General features: G+C 42.1%; 1 protein-coding gene across 2 annotated transcripts in view; it reads left to right on the top strand.

Moving 5' to 3' along the window:
- The window catches only part of tpr.S (translocated promoter region, nuclear basket protein S homeolog), a 103,215-nt gene that overhangs the window by 41,587 nt on the left and 47,738 nt on the right, over positions 1-13,890 (top strand). The window contains exons 20-30 of one of the 2 annotated variants that reach the window (XM_018261191.2): positions 295-435; positions 2,292-2,460; positions 2,566-2,732; positions 3,047-3,199; positions 3,513-3,629; positions 3,718-3,921; positions 4,189-4,364; positions 9,492-9,639; positions 10,238-10,375; positions 10,616-10,747; positions 12,215-12,345. In XM_018261191.2, coding sequence (XP_018116680.1) covers positions 295-435; positions 2,292-2,460; positions 2,566-2,732; positions 3,047-3,199; positions 3,513-3,629; positions 3,718-3,921; positions 4,189-4,364; positions 9,492-9,639; positions 10,238-10,375; positions 10,616-10,747; positions 12,215-12,345 — 1,676 coding nt within the window. The remainder of the gene's footprint in view (positions 1-294; positions 436-2,291; positions 2,461-2,565; positions 2,733-3,046; positions 3,200-3,512; positions 3,630-3,717; positions 3,922-4,188; positions 4,365-9,491; positions 9,640-10,237; positions 10,376-10,615; positions 10,748-12,214; positions 12,346-13,890) is intronic. The other variant, XM_018261192.2, reaches the window with a different exon arrangement.

Here is a 13,890-nt window from a genome sequence, read left to right on the forward strand (position 1 = left end):
CTTGATAATTCCATACCAAACATATCACTCTGGAATTGTGTAGTGTAATATACTGGTGCTTAGGTGGATAGAACACCTGACGAGTGCAATTTATGATGCGTAGCACCATTATGGAGAAAAATTACACCCCTCCATATAGTAGGCTATCCTTACCCTTTATACACAGTTCTGGGAGCTATAGTCCAGCTACAAATGTACTCCCTATGGCACATAGCAGAGGTCTGCATTATCCTTTCTCCCTTTGAACTGAATCCTGTTTATTAATACTCTGCTGGGTTTACATTTTTATTCAAGGTCACATTAGAAAGATCTGAAACCGAGATCAAACAAAGGTACAACAATCAAATTGAAAAGTTAGAGCAAGAGTTGGCCCAGACAAAGAAGAAATTAGAGCATGAAATTGAGCAAAGACATTTGTTGGGCAAAAACCAAGATGTAAGTATGTGTGCTACAACATTCTTTCTGGGTTCTTATTGAGCTTTTGCAGAGCACAAGGTTAAATTATCACATTGAATGAATGCCTTCATCAGTCCTGTCTGTAACAAAGGTGTTGATTTATCATAAAAGCATTCTTGATACTTAGAAGTTGAACAGCACTGGTCTAATTGATCCGTTGTACAGAGGGATGGCCTTTTTCTGTTTTATGTGGTGGATGGTCGATAAATGGAAACTATGTTGACCATGCCCCATTTAAACCACACCCATCTTATCTCAAGAACTTTAAGACCATGGCCACATGGTGGTAACACACCAAAAAAATGCTTGGTGCTCACTGCATGGATATCCATCACTCGTGTGAAAAATATCATACTCTTAAATATACCATAATCTCTTAAATCCATATGCCACCACAGTTTCCTCCACTGTGGATAACACTGCACCCCCCCCAGAACAAACCCTACCAACCTCCCTTCCCACAGGGTACAGAGTAGGACAGGCAGAGTATGCCGCACACACAGTCCATATGGCAGGTAGAGTATGGCGCGCACAGTGCAGGCAGAGTATGGCACACACAGGGAGCAAAGGGCAAGCAGAGTATGGCACACAGGTTTCCATGTCTCCTGCTCTATCTGCCTGCCCTATGCTCCAGTTAAGCCAGTATCTATGTACCCGATACCTTTTAAAGCTCACACAAGTTAAGAAATTGCATCAGGCAGACTTTCATGTGGGGGCCACGCAAGGGGGATTTAAGGGTTTTTTTTTTTTTTGTTTTTTTTTAGCTCTGCCTCCCTTCTATCCGATCTTTATTCTGCTGGGATCCGCTTATGTTTTATACTTAGTTGTGTATAGCGACTTATTCCTTGTTTGTGCGGAACACTTTTTCAAATTCCAATTGAATTATCTTTGTGTGCAATAAATTGCAGTCTCTCTTGACCAAGGCAAGGCTCATTCAGATCTAGGAAATCTGTGCTCTTAATGCAGTGCTTTTGGTTTCTAGTGGCTATAGGGACTTTCAAGTCATAAGCACTAAAACTGTGCTCCTAGTGCATAGTAAAGCCACAAAATAGCTGCTAGGCCAGTATTTGTTCGTTTCCCAACAATACGCCCTTCTATTGTAAAATCTAAGGCTATTAGAAGTCACCAATACATTCCATAATATACATAAGAGTGCTTTAATATGTCATATAATCCTGAGGTACATTATTTATATTTGACTACATCTGAAAAGCTTAAACATACAGGACTGCATAACAAACCTAATTCTACTTTATAGTATGGCTTATGGAATGAAATCTGTACCAGGAGAGGTTTGGATCTGATGATCAATGTGTTTATTCATACAAATATTTTAATTTAGTATTAATAGTAGCTTGAAGCTGAAATATTGAATTATATTCTGTCCTGTTGGTAAACTGTCTAGAACACCAATAGGTATGTTTCTGGGTTTAAAAAAAAAAAATAATTCTATTGTGGCTATGCAGCAAACCAAAATAAGTGTGCTGCTTATTTATTTTCAATATGAAAACCAATAAAACATGTTGGTTTAAAAAATATATTTCCATTGTGGCCAAGATGTCATCCTATAGATCCATAGGGGGACAATTATTTATGTCTTTGGTACCTGTAAGTATCTTGCTGTTTTTACCAAAGGTACTTGGTCATGTAATGTGTTTTTTTTTAAATTTATTTATTTATTTATTTATTTATGCCAATATCGGTATTTTACCTTCTCCTTAAGATTCACAAACCTCACTGAGATTTCAGAAGCTCTGCGTCCATTACAGAAACTCCCAACTGCCATGCCATAATTTGCTCGAAGCCTTCCTTATCTTTTTATTTTCCTATTTCAGGTACAAGTTCTGGAACTCAAGAAGCAATATGAAATGGAGTTAAACCTTCACAATAACACTAAAGAACTGCTGAAGAATTCACATAAGGAAATCTCTGTCCTTAAGCAGCAACTAAATAGCTTTGAACTGCAACTTGCATCTCGTTCAAGCCAGCAGGCTGCTAACCGTGGTAATGATGGAATGAGGCGTGCATATTTAACACATGGTAGTTCAGTGAGTGAAGTGTGTTATAGAGATCATCTCCAATTTAATTATTTTGCTTTTACTTTTCTAGATAAGGATGTTAATATTGAAGATGTGGAAGAGATTAAAACTAAGCTGAGACAATCTGAAGAGCTGGTTAACGACCTAAAAGAGAGACTAAAAACTGCTACTAGCAATGTAGAACAGTACAGATCTGTTGTGCTAAATCTAGAAGAATCCCTTAACAAAGAAAAACAGGTACATTTGAATGCTAAACTGGTCTTGGGCTGATGATTTTCTTACATTTCTGGTACTCTAGTCATTAAATGACAGGTCTGCATTTGAAAACCAAATACCTTCAATCGCTGATTCTGCATGCCATATTATTGTCCAGTGTAAGCGGTACATACTTATAGCTTTATTGGCTGTTTTTCTCTATTTACCCACAGAGGCTTTGCATAAGAATAAAACAATGCAATATAAACTAGCAGCCATGGAGGTCAGGCACTTGTTTATGGTAACTGACTACCCTATTGTATTCATAATGTATTGTTCAACCATTATTTTGTTAGGTGACTGAAGAGGTCCGAAAAACCATAGAAGTGCGCTTAAAAGAGTCTTCAGAGTACCAGTCACAGTTGGAAAAGAAAATGATGGAATCTGAAAAGGAGAAACAAGAACTCCGGGATGAGAAGCACAAAACTGTTGAGCAGATGGAACAGCAGGTAAGAATTCACACAGACCAGTGGTAGCTGAGCTCATGAAGTCTCCACTAGGATCTAATCCATTTATCAGCATATATTCTTGTTGAGTGACCTGCTCCTATTTGGTTCCTTCTTGTGTTTATGTAGAGACCCAGGAAGAAGGACTGTTCAGTAGGTGCCATTACTAAAACTGTTGAAGAAAAAACAAAAATCAATATGAAATTTGTAACTTATTTACACCATGTCTGACCCTTCATTCTGTTTTCAAGTTATGGTCCTAAACACCTTTTAAAACCAATAGAATATTTTAAAGGTTTATGTGTGTTTCATGTAGGTAACTCAGCTTAGGCAGAGTCTTTCCAGCCTTCAAGCAGAAGTTCAGCAAGCTCTTCAAAGAGCTACAACATCTGCCAGTAACGAGCAGAAAGCTAAACAGGACTGTCAAGAACAAGTGAGTACCTCTATGCATATATTTGTGCTTTACATATGTACTCGCTTGACAAGTTAAACCTCTAATAACCTGTTTCTTTTTGTACAAGGCTAGGATAGCTGCAGAGGCACAAAATAAATATGAGCGGGAGTTGATGCTACATGCAGCAGATGTTGAGGCCCTTCAGGCTGCTAAGGAACAACTTACCAGTGCTTCTGCCATACGCCATAAGTGTGAGGAGACCGCACAGAAAGCAGGATCTCAGTTACTGGAATCCAGGGCTTCCTGGGAAGAACGAGAGCGAATGCTTAAGGTGGGAAAAAGCTCCATAAGGAATTCTTTTTTTTTTTTTTTTCACTTATAATACATACGTATATTGATTTGACAGAATGCTGCTTCTGTGCTTTTATATTCATTTATATGTTCACAAATATAACGGGTATTACATGTGTGCAATTGTACAGTCCATAAATATTTGGACTTAATAGTTCCAAAAAATATTGGAGTTCAAGTTATATAAAAAAAAAAAATATGGACTGAAAGTAATTTTGGCTTTTCTGATGGCTTCATACTTCTGTAGGAGGAAGTGTCCCAGATTCAGTCACGTTGCAAAGATCTAGAAAAACAAAACGGACTGCTTCATGAGCAGATTGAAAGCCTCAGTAAAAAGATGGTGACCTCTGTTCAAGAAGGAGCGCTGAATATGTCCTTCGGTGAGGAGGGAAAGTCCCAGGAGCAAGTAATGGAAATTCTCAGGTATACAATCTTCATTGCACAGAATACTTCGTATTTTGTAAAATATATGACGTTTAGATAAACCATAAGATACATTCATCCTACATTTCCATTAAGTGGATATTGAAGATTCAAATTAGGTGGCTTATTTAGTACAAATTGAACAAAAGTTCTAATTCAGTCATGCCATGTAACTTGCCTTACCAAGGTATTTTTAAGCTTCTTCAGAAGAGGCAAATTTGCTTTGCCAACTCCTGTACTGTGTGTACATTTCAGCCTAGGGATGCTGCAATGAAGAAGAGGCAGATTTGCCATTTGTCCTCACTAGGTACGCACCATTCTTTGCAGAGTACAATTCAGGTCCACAGCAATTGGTCACCTGGAATGCTTGGCACATGATATATAGGGAATTCTGTGGTTTCCTCCTGAATTTCTCGATCGTCTCAGTGGGACACTGGGGTTAAGCTCCACCCTCTAGGAGGCAGGACACTTGGAATTTAAATAAAGGGGCATGTCAGAGGTCTGGCTTACCCCCACACGTACCAACCTATTCCGTTTTTAAGTGTCCTGCTTCCTAGGAGGATGGACAATTTTTCAGTAAAAGATAAGAAGAGAAAAGGTGGTCCCTCAGGAACAGGGGTCCCTGTATCCAACTAGGGGAGCCCTCCTCTGTGGGAAGATTTGCCTGGGTCATCTCTAGCGATAAAGGCTATATCGACCACCCACTGACTTCTGCTCCCGGTTACGGACAGCAGATACCTTGGACGGTAAGCAGAGAAACGAGGAGCCTTAGACCCCCCTCACGCGTTGCTAGTACCCTCATCCCCCAGCCCCCCTCCACGGGGGGAAAAGGGGGAGAGCCTGGTTGCACGTACCCCTCCAGCGCCTGCCTCTCCCTCCCCCACCGGTGTCTCCAAAGCATGGCTCACCTCAGGGTCCCCCCTCCTCTGCCTGCTTTCTTTCTGCGGCGTCCAAATCCTTCCAGAGTTCACCGGTGGTGAACAGGCATGTTCGTATCGCGGCGCAGCGGGGCGGCTTCTGGCACTATTCCAGTTTCGTGCCGAAGGTGCAACTTATATGCGTTCTAGGCATCATTTTGGACTGTGCTTCTTAGCTGCACAGAGGACACGGGAGCGGCATTGTGTGGCTCTTTCCTCTTTCTACAGCCACCGGAGACACTGGGGGTCCCTGCAGTTACTCCCAGGAGATACAGGAGATTATTAGATAGGCAGGCATAGGCAAATATTAAATAAATTAATAGAGCCACTGCAGCATATCAGGGCAAGGCAAACATTGATGCCCACCTCCTCAGCTGGTACCATTGAGCACATGGCAGAAGCTGAATCAGGGGGTCTATTCCCTAGGGTGCCACTAGTCACATACTTAATGTGTACTAAATGTCAATCTAAAAATCCCAGTAGTTAAGGGCGAGCCTATCTGCCGAACATGTTCCAATAGTCATAGAGCGGCTTCTTTCCCAGGTAGTAATTCCGCCTCTGAAACCCAACAGGTTCAGCCAGTCAAGAGAACACGCCACCAGAGGGTATTGCGGGCACTTCCTTAGACCCACCAGCCCCCCTTTGGGCAATTCAGCTTTCACAGTCCCTGGCTTCCTTGCAGAGCTTACCCTCTATAGCCGACAAGCCAAAACTCTAGCCAAACTGGGTCAGAAGGCTAGTGTGAAACACAAAAGGCCAGATACCTCAAGAGGGACACTACCATACATACCCCTGTGATGTTTATATAATCAGTCACATCACTGAACTCAACAAACCTAGTCATTGCCTATCCGGAACGGTCATCCCTGTCCAACTGGCCAGTTCCAGTCAGAGGCTGCCCCTGAAGGTGGAGAAAGACTATCAGGAAGTGACATCACCCAGAGAAGAAGTGGGTGGAGTTGTTGTCACAGAGAGACTGAGGGAGACTCGGGGGCACTGATGGCTTCGGTCCCGCGAGACACAAGAGTGTGGCAGTGGAAACTGGAGGTTATTCAGCTCAGTGCCGGTAATGGGCTGCTCGATAAAGTCCACACATCATCCCAGTGTGACAGCAGTATAAGAGCAAAGTGCTGCATTTTCCATGGCCTTCATCTCCATATCACCCTCTAGGATTTGTGCCCAGTCTGTGCCACACATTGCACTGCCCCTGTGTTGGGGCAGTGCAAGAGAGACGCTGAGGAGAGACACTGGAACTATACTGTTCTCTATGGAACTATGCTGTGCAGCCTGTACATGTGCTGGATTACAGGTCAGTGAAACTGCTTGCTGCCCCCCTCTGGCCACTGGTTAGAACTATACCTCCTAGTCACCATTGTCACCAGCTGAAGCAAGATTCAACTCCCTAATAACCATCCAGAGAGACTGACATGTGGAAATTGTTGTTGCTGCTATTTTGTCATATCTGTTGGGATGTGTTATTCATGCGACTGTTTTCAACACCCCAATATTTACATGCAATTCACATATTTCGAACACTCTTTTCAATAAAGCATTTGAGAGTTACCTCCTGACGAGTTTCCTAAGGGTAACTTCACAACCCCCTCTGTTCATCAGCCGGAGCAAACTCTTCTCAGTCGGAAGGCGAGCTCCCCCCATCCAAGGCCTCCTCGGAGGGGAACAACAAGGACTGTGAGATACAACATGATATTGATATCATCAAAGGAGTTTGAGGTACTAAAAATCTCCGATTCCGCAAACAGTGTCAGGCTTGTTCAAAAGGCAACACAAATCCTCTACAGTTTTTCCATCACGCAAGCAACTGCTGAACATCATACAGGAGTTCAGCTGGACGATCAGTTGGGACAAGTTCAATCTACTGCCCAGCAACCACATGACGTTTCTAGGTCTAGAACGGTTGAGTCTACCACAAAACAAGCAGACGAGGTTAAGGAACCGAGTCAGTTTGTTGTTCAGGTCTCATCCATAGAAGTAGTCCCATTCACCCAGATACATCTGCGCCCTCTCCAAGCCATCGTCGTATCCAGTTGGAAGGGGGTCTCTGTCACAAAGATTCACACTCACTCAACCAACAAGGGAATCTCTCCATGGGTATCGGCAACTCGACAATCTTGGGTGACTCCAGAATGGATATTGATTACAACAGATGTCAGTCTACAAGGTTGAGGAGCAACATGGAACAACCTCTCGCTACAGGGGCCTTGGTCCCCTCCCCCCGAAACCAGGCTACCAATAAACATCCTGGAACTCCGAGCCGTAAAATTCACACTCTTTGGTTTTTCTACCAGCTGCAAACAAAATCTGTTCGAGTTCAGAGCGACAATGCTACCACGGTAGCCTACATATACAGACAAGGAGGCACCTGCGGCAAGTCGGCTCTAGCGGAGCCCCAACAGATCCTATCCTGGGTGCAGCTCAACTCTGTAAGACTCTCAGCCATTCATATACCAGGAGTGGCAAATACAAAGGCAGACCTCCTCCGTCAAAACCAAATAGATCCCGGAGAACGGGAGTTTCACCCGGAGATATTGACTGAGCTGGCGAGACATTGGGGGCAGTCTCAGATCGACCTCATGGCGTCCAGAACCAATCACAAAGTGACCAGATTCTTCGCCCGTTCTCGAGATCCAATGGCACTTGGAGTGGATGCCATGACACAGATTTGGAACCTTGACCTAGCCTTTATCTTCCCTCTTCTACCCATGTTGCCTCAGGTTCTGAAGATCAAACAATCACAAACCACGGTGATTGTAATAGCCCAATATTGGCCCAGTAGAACTGGGTTCTCGGATTTACAGGAGTTATCCATAGCACAACCAGTTCGCCTAACAGCCAGTGTCACCCTCCTGTTACAGGGCCCATAGTCGACCACAATCCGGGCCTATTCCCTTTGAAGGGATGGCTGTTGAAGCAGCTATCTGCAGACGACAGGGTATAGACGAAGACGTCATTGCCACTATGTTTAAGTCAAGGAAGCTCACGTCATCTAAATCATACCACAGCATTTGGCGTAGTTACTGTAGCTGGTGTAAGGATGCAAACTTTCCTTTCCTTGAATGCAGTGTGCCAAGAATATTGTCTTTCCTTCAGCTGTGCCGGCATCTGGTAACCGTATCTAACAAATGGCTCACCTGGAAGGTAGGGTTTCTTACAGCAATTTCATAGGCCAGAAGTGTCTTTGAGCTCAGTGCTTTATCGTGCGATCCAGGCTTCCTAGTATTCCACAAGGACAAGGCTGTATTACGCACAGTAGCATAATTTCTTCCTAAAATGGTGTCGGCATTCCATATGGATCAAGAAACTGTGGTGTCATCCCTTTGTCCGGAACTCAAGAACGCTAAAGAGAAACTACTTCATAATCTGGGTGTGGTCAGGGCCCTGCGTTGGTACTTGGATAAGGCCAAGTCTATTTTTCGTTCCCAAAGGTTGTTCATAATTCCCTCCGGGCTACGGCGAGGCTTGACAGCATCCAAGACTTCTATTGCACGATGGATCAAGGAGACCGTCCGTCAGGCATACATTTCTAAAGGAAGATATCCACCAGAAGGCGTTCAAGCACACTCCACAAGATCCATGGGACCTTCCTGGGCATGGTGCAATTTAGCCTCTCTGGAGCAGATCTGCAGGTTGGCCACCTGGTCGTCTGTCCACACATTTACCAAATTCTACAGTCTAGACATGTTTTCCTCAGCAGAGGCCTTGTTTGGCTGCAAGGTGTTGCACTCCGTAGTGCAATAATGTGCAATAATGTGTTATAATCTCTCGTGCCCATCCTGTTGGCAGCTTTAAGTCCCCAGCGGCCCTGTGTCCCCCTGAGACGACAGAGTAAACAGGATTTAAATAGTTAAATCATTTTCACAATAACCCCAGTGTCCCCTATCGACTACAGAGAAAGGGATTTAACGCTGAGTATCAAAAATCCTGTTCTCTTAAATGAAAAATTTAATTATTAAGGAACCCAGCGCGGTTGTCATCTGTTTGATATCTTCCCTCTTTCCGAGAAGTTGTTCCCATTATTGTGAAAAGGATTTAACTAATTAACTAGTTGGACTACAAATTGGTGGTTTGTGTCCTTTCCACAAAAGGAAATATGCAGTAGTATTACATTTTTATTGAGAACTGTATACATGGTAGATAACCTGCTGTGCTCTTGGCTGCTTATTTCAAGAATGAAATTCAACCTATTTTGTAGATTTGTTCGTCGGGAAAAGGAGATAGCTGAAGCAAGATTTGAAGTTGCACAGGTGGAATGCTTGCGCTACAGGCAGCGGATAGAGCACATGGAACGGGAACTGCATGAGCTACAGGACAGTTTGAACGCTGAGCGTGAGAAAGTTCAGGTTGGTTGTCAATTTGTTGGTCTTTTGCTTTATTGTTTTTTTCTTGAGTCTCTTGGAGCAGTAGGGAAGTTTGTTTTTGTGGCTTTCTTGTTCTTCAAAACACATTCTTATTTTGCCCCAACTGACCTAGGAATAGTGCTGGCCATACACGTATTGACAAAACAGTACAAATTTTATTTTTGTTTCAAAGTATGTGTCTGCTGGCCACATGATGCTGACCCATGTCGATATACCATGGATATTGTTTGTTGCTGTACCAGGCAGGATATAATTAAAAACAGTCAATGCACCATCCACTGGGCAATATGATGCATAAGCAAATAATAAAGTGAAGAGCAGCTGGCTTCTTGCACCTGTCTTTTTGGGCTGTTTGGTATGATGCTGTACAGATTGTATATGTCCACATGCATATGAATGCAATGCTGTGGAGGTATAGCTGTAAATTGTAAGTCTATGAAAATGTCATCTGAAAATGTTTTCCTCAGATATGCGCTGCCTGAATTAAGAGGTACGGTCCAAGCTACCGCTTCTAAATCCTGTTTTTTGTCTGCAAGTAATACCCTTGTGCATTTGTGATTTAACTTTGCACTTTTCAAAGGTAACTGCCAAGACCATGGCTCAGCACGAAGAACTTATGAAAAAAACCGAAACTATGAATGTTCTAATAGAAAGTAACAAGATTTTGAGGGAAGAGAATGAGAAGCAAGAACAGGAACTGCAGCAACTTCAAGCAAAGGTGAGTAATTATTACAGTTATTTAGGGTAGTGCTGTCCAGCTTCTCTTTTGTATTGTTTGATGCCAAAGTATATAGAAATAGTTATCCAAGGGAAGAGTAAGGATCATAGAAATGCTTTGTGGTCCTCTTATTGGACAGCCCTTCTGTAGAGCTTTCCTAAAGACCGTAAAGCATTATTTTGTGTTTACAGGTTACTGTTGTGTGTATTGTTGCAATGAAATACTACATTCATATTTCAGATACGTAAACTTGAATCCAACATTTTACCATTGCAAGAATCAAATGCAGAACTGAGTGAGAAGAGTGGAATGCTGCAGGCAGAAAAGAAATTATTGGAGGAGGATGTCAGGCGTTGGAGGGCTCGAACACAGGTTTGTCTAACACCCATTTATACACAGAAAAGCTATCTAATGCTGCTGTTGTCATGCAGTGTCAATCATTGCATAGTGACAGATTCTTGAAATTAAAACTTCACATTTTATTATATTCCGATATTTCCCCAGAAAATTATATGTAAATTGTTCCAGAATATAGGATTATTGGGAAACCTTGTTTTTAAGTACCATAATTTTAAGTTTTCCCACATTTATTTGTGGTCCCACCAATTTATAATGCATACCAATGGGTGTGTTTCCCTGGTTTTAAGTAATGTTTTCCCGCATTTTACATTAAAAAAAAAGTCCTGATGTTCTCAAAAATTGCCGTTTGTCCTCTGAATATTATTATTCGTGAAATAAAATTGTATAAAATACTAACCAGATGTAGATTTTGCCATGGTTCTGCCTGTAAATAGTCCATTCCAATTTGTCTGCCCCTCATGCAGTCATGTACCAATCACTTATTGCTTTAGGTTGTGTATGTGACTGACAGAGAGGCCTTGCTCATGACCCCCATAATGTAATGTAAAATGATTGCTGCTATGCTTAACCTTTGTTATTAATGCAGTAAATATTGTATTTCAAATTTAAAACGTAATTTACTAATCCAAATGCAGTTTGCATTTCCAGGGCCCAAAAAGCAGAATTTTTGCATTTTTCTTCCAGCATAATTGCAGCTGAAATAAAAAGTTGCGGCTGACACAATTGTCTCGTGCGCCTGCTTTTTGACACAAATCAGACACACAAATGCGACTTAGTAATGTATAGATTGTGGCGCTCTGTTTCAAAATGATGTGTGCACATGATTCTTATTGACACTGCTTACAGAGGCAAAGCTGGCATTACTAAATGCCAGCTTTGCTGATTGCAGTAGTTCCAGGGTGATTTTAAATCACTAGGGTTGGTTTCTGCTTTTATGTAAGCCATTCAAATGCTGTAAAGGGCTCCTATCTTTGGTGGCTTCTGCCTGTATGCAATCCAGCAAGGATCCAGAATGTACTTAGGGGCAATTGGGTGATAGGCTGCACCATTATTTATGGGGTGCACCTATCACCAAATGGATTTTTCCTGCATGACAACTACAGTATTCATTGATTTTATTCCACCCTATGATTCTGTATTTACAGGAGCAGACACAAACCATGAATGCTGAAAAAATTAATCAACCATACTTTTGTCATGACAAAAATGCACTGGTATACAGACCAAAGTTACATTTTAGAATTATATCCTCAGGGGTGTTCTGATTTGGGCTTGTGTTAACTGGTTCTTCGTGGCTTGTTTCTCACTGCCATTTTTATAACGTATAGCTTGACCAGCATTTGAGACTATAGTTTTAAAACATACATTAACTTGATCACTTGACATCATTGTCTTTAGAAGAAGCAACCGGTTAACTAATGCTTTGCAAACCTGCCAGAGCTGCTAATTCACAGTTTTCCTTTCTTTTTAACCTCCAAGCATTTATTGAGTCAGCAAAAGGACACAGATGCAGAAGAGTATAAGAAACTGCTTTCAGAGAGGGAGGTTAACACTAAACGTATCCAGCAGTTGACTGAAGAAACCGGAAAGCTAAAAACTGAAGTTGCAAGGTACAAACTAAATATTTGCCTATTTCAACAATATTGTAACCTGTTTACCTAATCTTGTGTTGCACTGTACTGCTATATGTTGTTGAGGGATATATATGCCCCATATTATTTTTATTGTGTACGTATTTATGTCTGCCTATAAAGTTTCTTACTTTGTGCTGCATGCACTGAATATATGTATGTTCATAGTATGAACTTAGAAATAAATCACCACACTCGCATGGTTTAGAGCTGACCATGAGCTAGTTCTCTATACTAGTTTTGTCTCTATTTAAAAGATCTGAGTTGTGTGGGGTTTCCTTTTTTTGTTTTTTTTTTTTTATACTTTTTTGGGTGGTGGATGGGAAGGAATTCTCTGCTTCAGCAATTGCTGCAGTTTGCTTCATTTGTGTAAGATAGGTGAAGCTTTTAATCTTATGCATTCGGAGAAGGAAAGTCAAAATTTAACCTAAGCTCTAAGTGTTGCCAAAGAAGAGTATATATGTTTAACCCCAAGCATTCCCTCACTGGTTTTTCCCTTAATCTTTTTGCTGCAATAGTTTTTTTAAAAAGATTAAACATGTATGTAACAGCCTACCCTGTCTGATGTCCAGAAATCCTTCCAAATAGGGCATGCGCAATCGTTACCAGCAGTGCCCTGCGCATGCGCACAAGTGTCTTTTGGCTTCCCTGTGCAGCAATGACGAAGCGGTCACGTGATGCAGCCGTTCGTCATTGCTGACCTCTCTGCCCCCGCCTCATTCGTTCTCACTCCAATAGCAGATGCAGCTTCCTGTTGCTAGGCTATTAGGGGAAGCTTTGAAGCTCCTGCGCTCGCTCTGGTTTAATTTACAGTTTGTCAGCGAGCGAGCGCAGGAGCAGAGGAGGGGAATGTTAAATAAGCCAGCCAGTGATCGGGTCTGTCTGACTGAGGTCTGAAGGTTAGTGCAGGTATGTGCAGTTGAATACGCTTATGAGTACGTCACAGGAGGGGGTCACAAAGAGGGAGCGCAGGGCGGAAATGATACGTCAATTCTAAAACGGCATCGCCAAACTTTGAAAAGGGGCAAAACCCCTGAACAGTGGTGCACAGAAGCAGCAGCTATCTCAGCGTTTTTACTGTGGCGTTTCAGGAGGGGGCCTGAAGGAAAACATATTGAAGGTGGTCTAGTTTTTTTTTTGTTTCCTTCTCCTTTAATGCCACCCGTATTGCACATATCGGGGTGCGTAGAAAAGCAAATAATTAGAATAATCACTGTCTAACGTGCTATGGCTATGTGTATTAGATGGCTAAGGACACATCTGAATGGTGCCTTAGAAGATTGAATCCGCATAGGTCATGTTAATCCAATATTAGATAGCGAAGAGGTCCCAATAGACAAGGAATCATACGATGCTTAGGCACTGGTATAATTTATCACCTCAAAGGCTGTTGAATAAATGGGGCTGAATGGGCCCAGCGGATCCTGTAATGTCCAAGAAAATGTCTGTAGTGGTGATGTAATAGGACCAGATATGACTAGGTGGGAGTTCAAGCCGCAAAGTCAATATGTGATGACCAATATT

Source organism: Xenopus laevis, chromosome 4S, assembly GCF_017654675.1.
Source record: "Xenopus laevis strain J_2021 chromosome 4S, Xenopus_laevis_v10.1, whole genome shotgun sequence".
Classification (NCBI taxonomy): Eukaryota; Metazoa; Chordata; class Amphibia; order Anura; family Pipidae; genus Xenopus; species Xenopus laevis.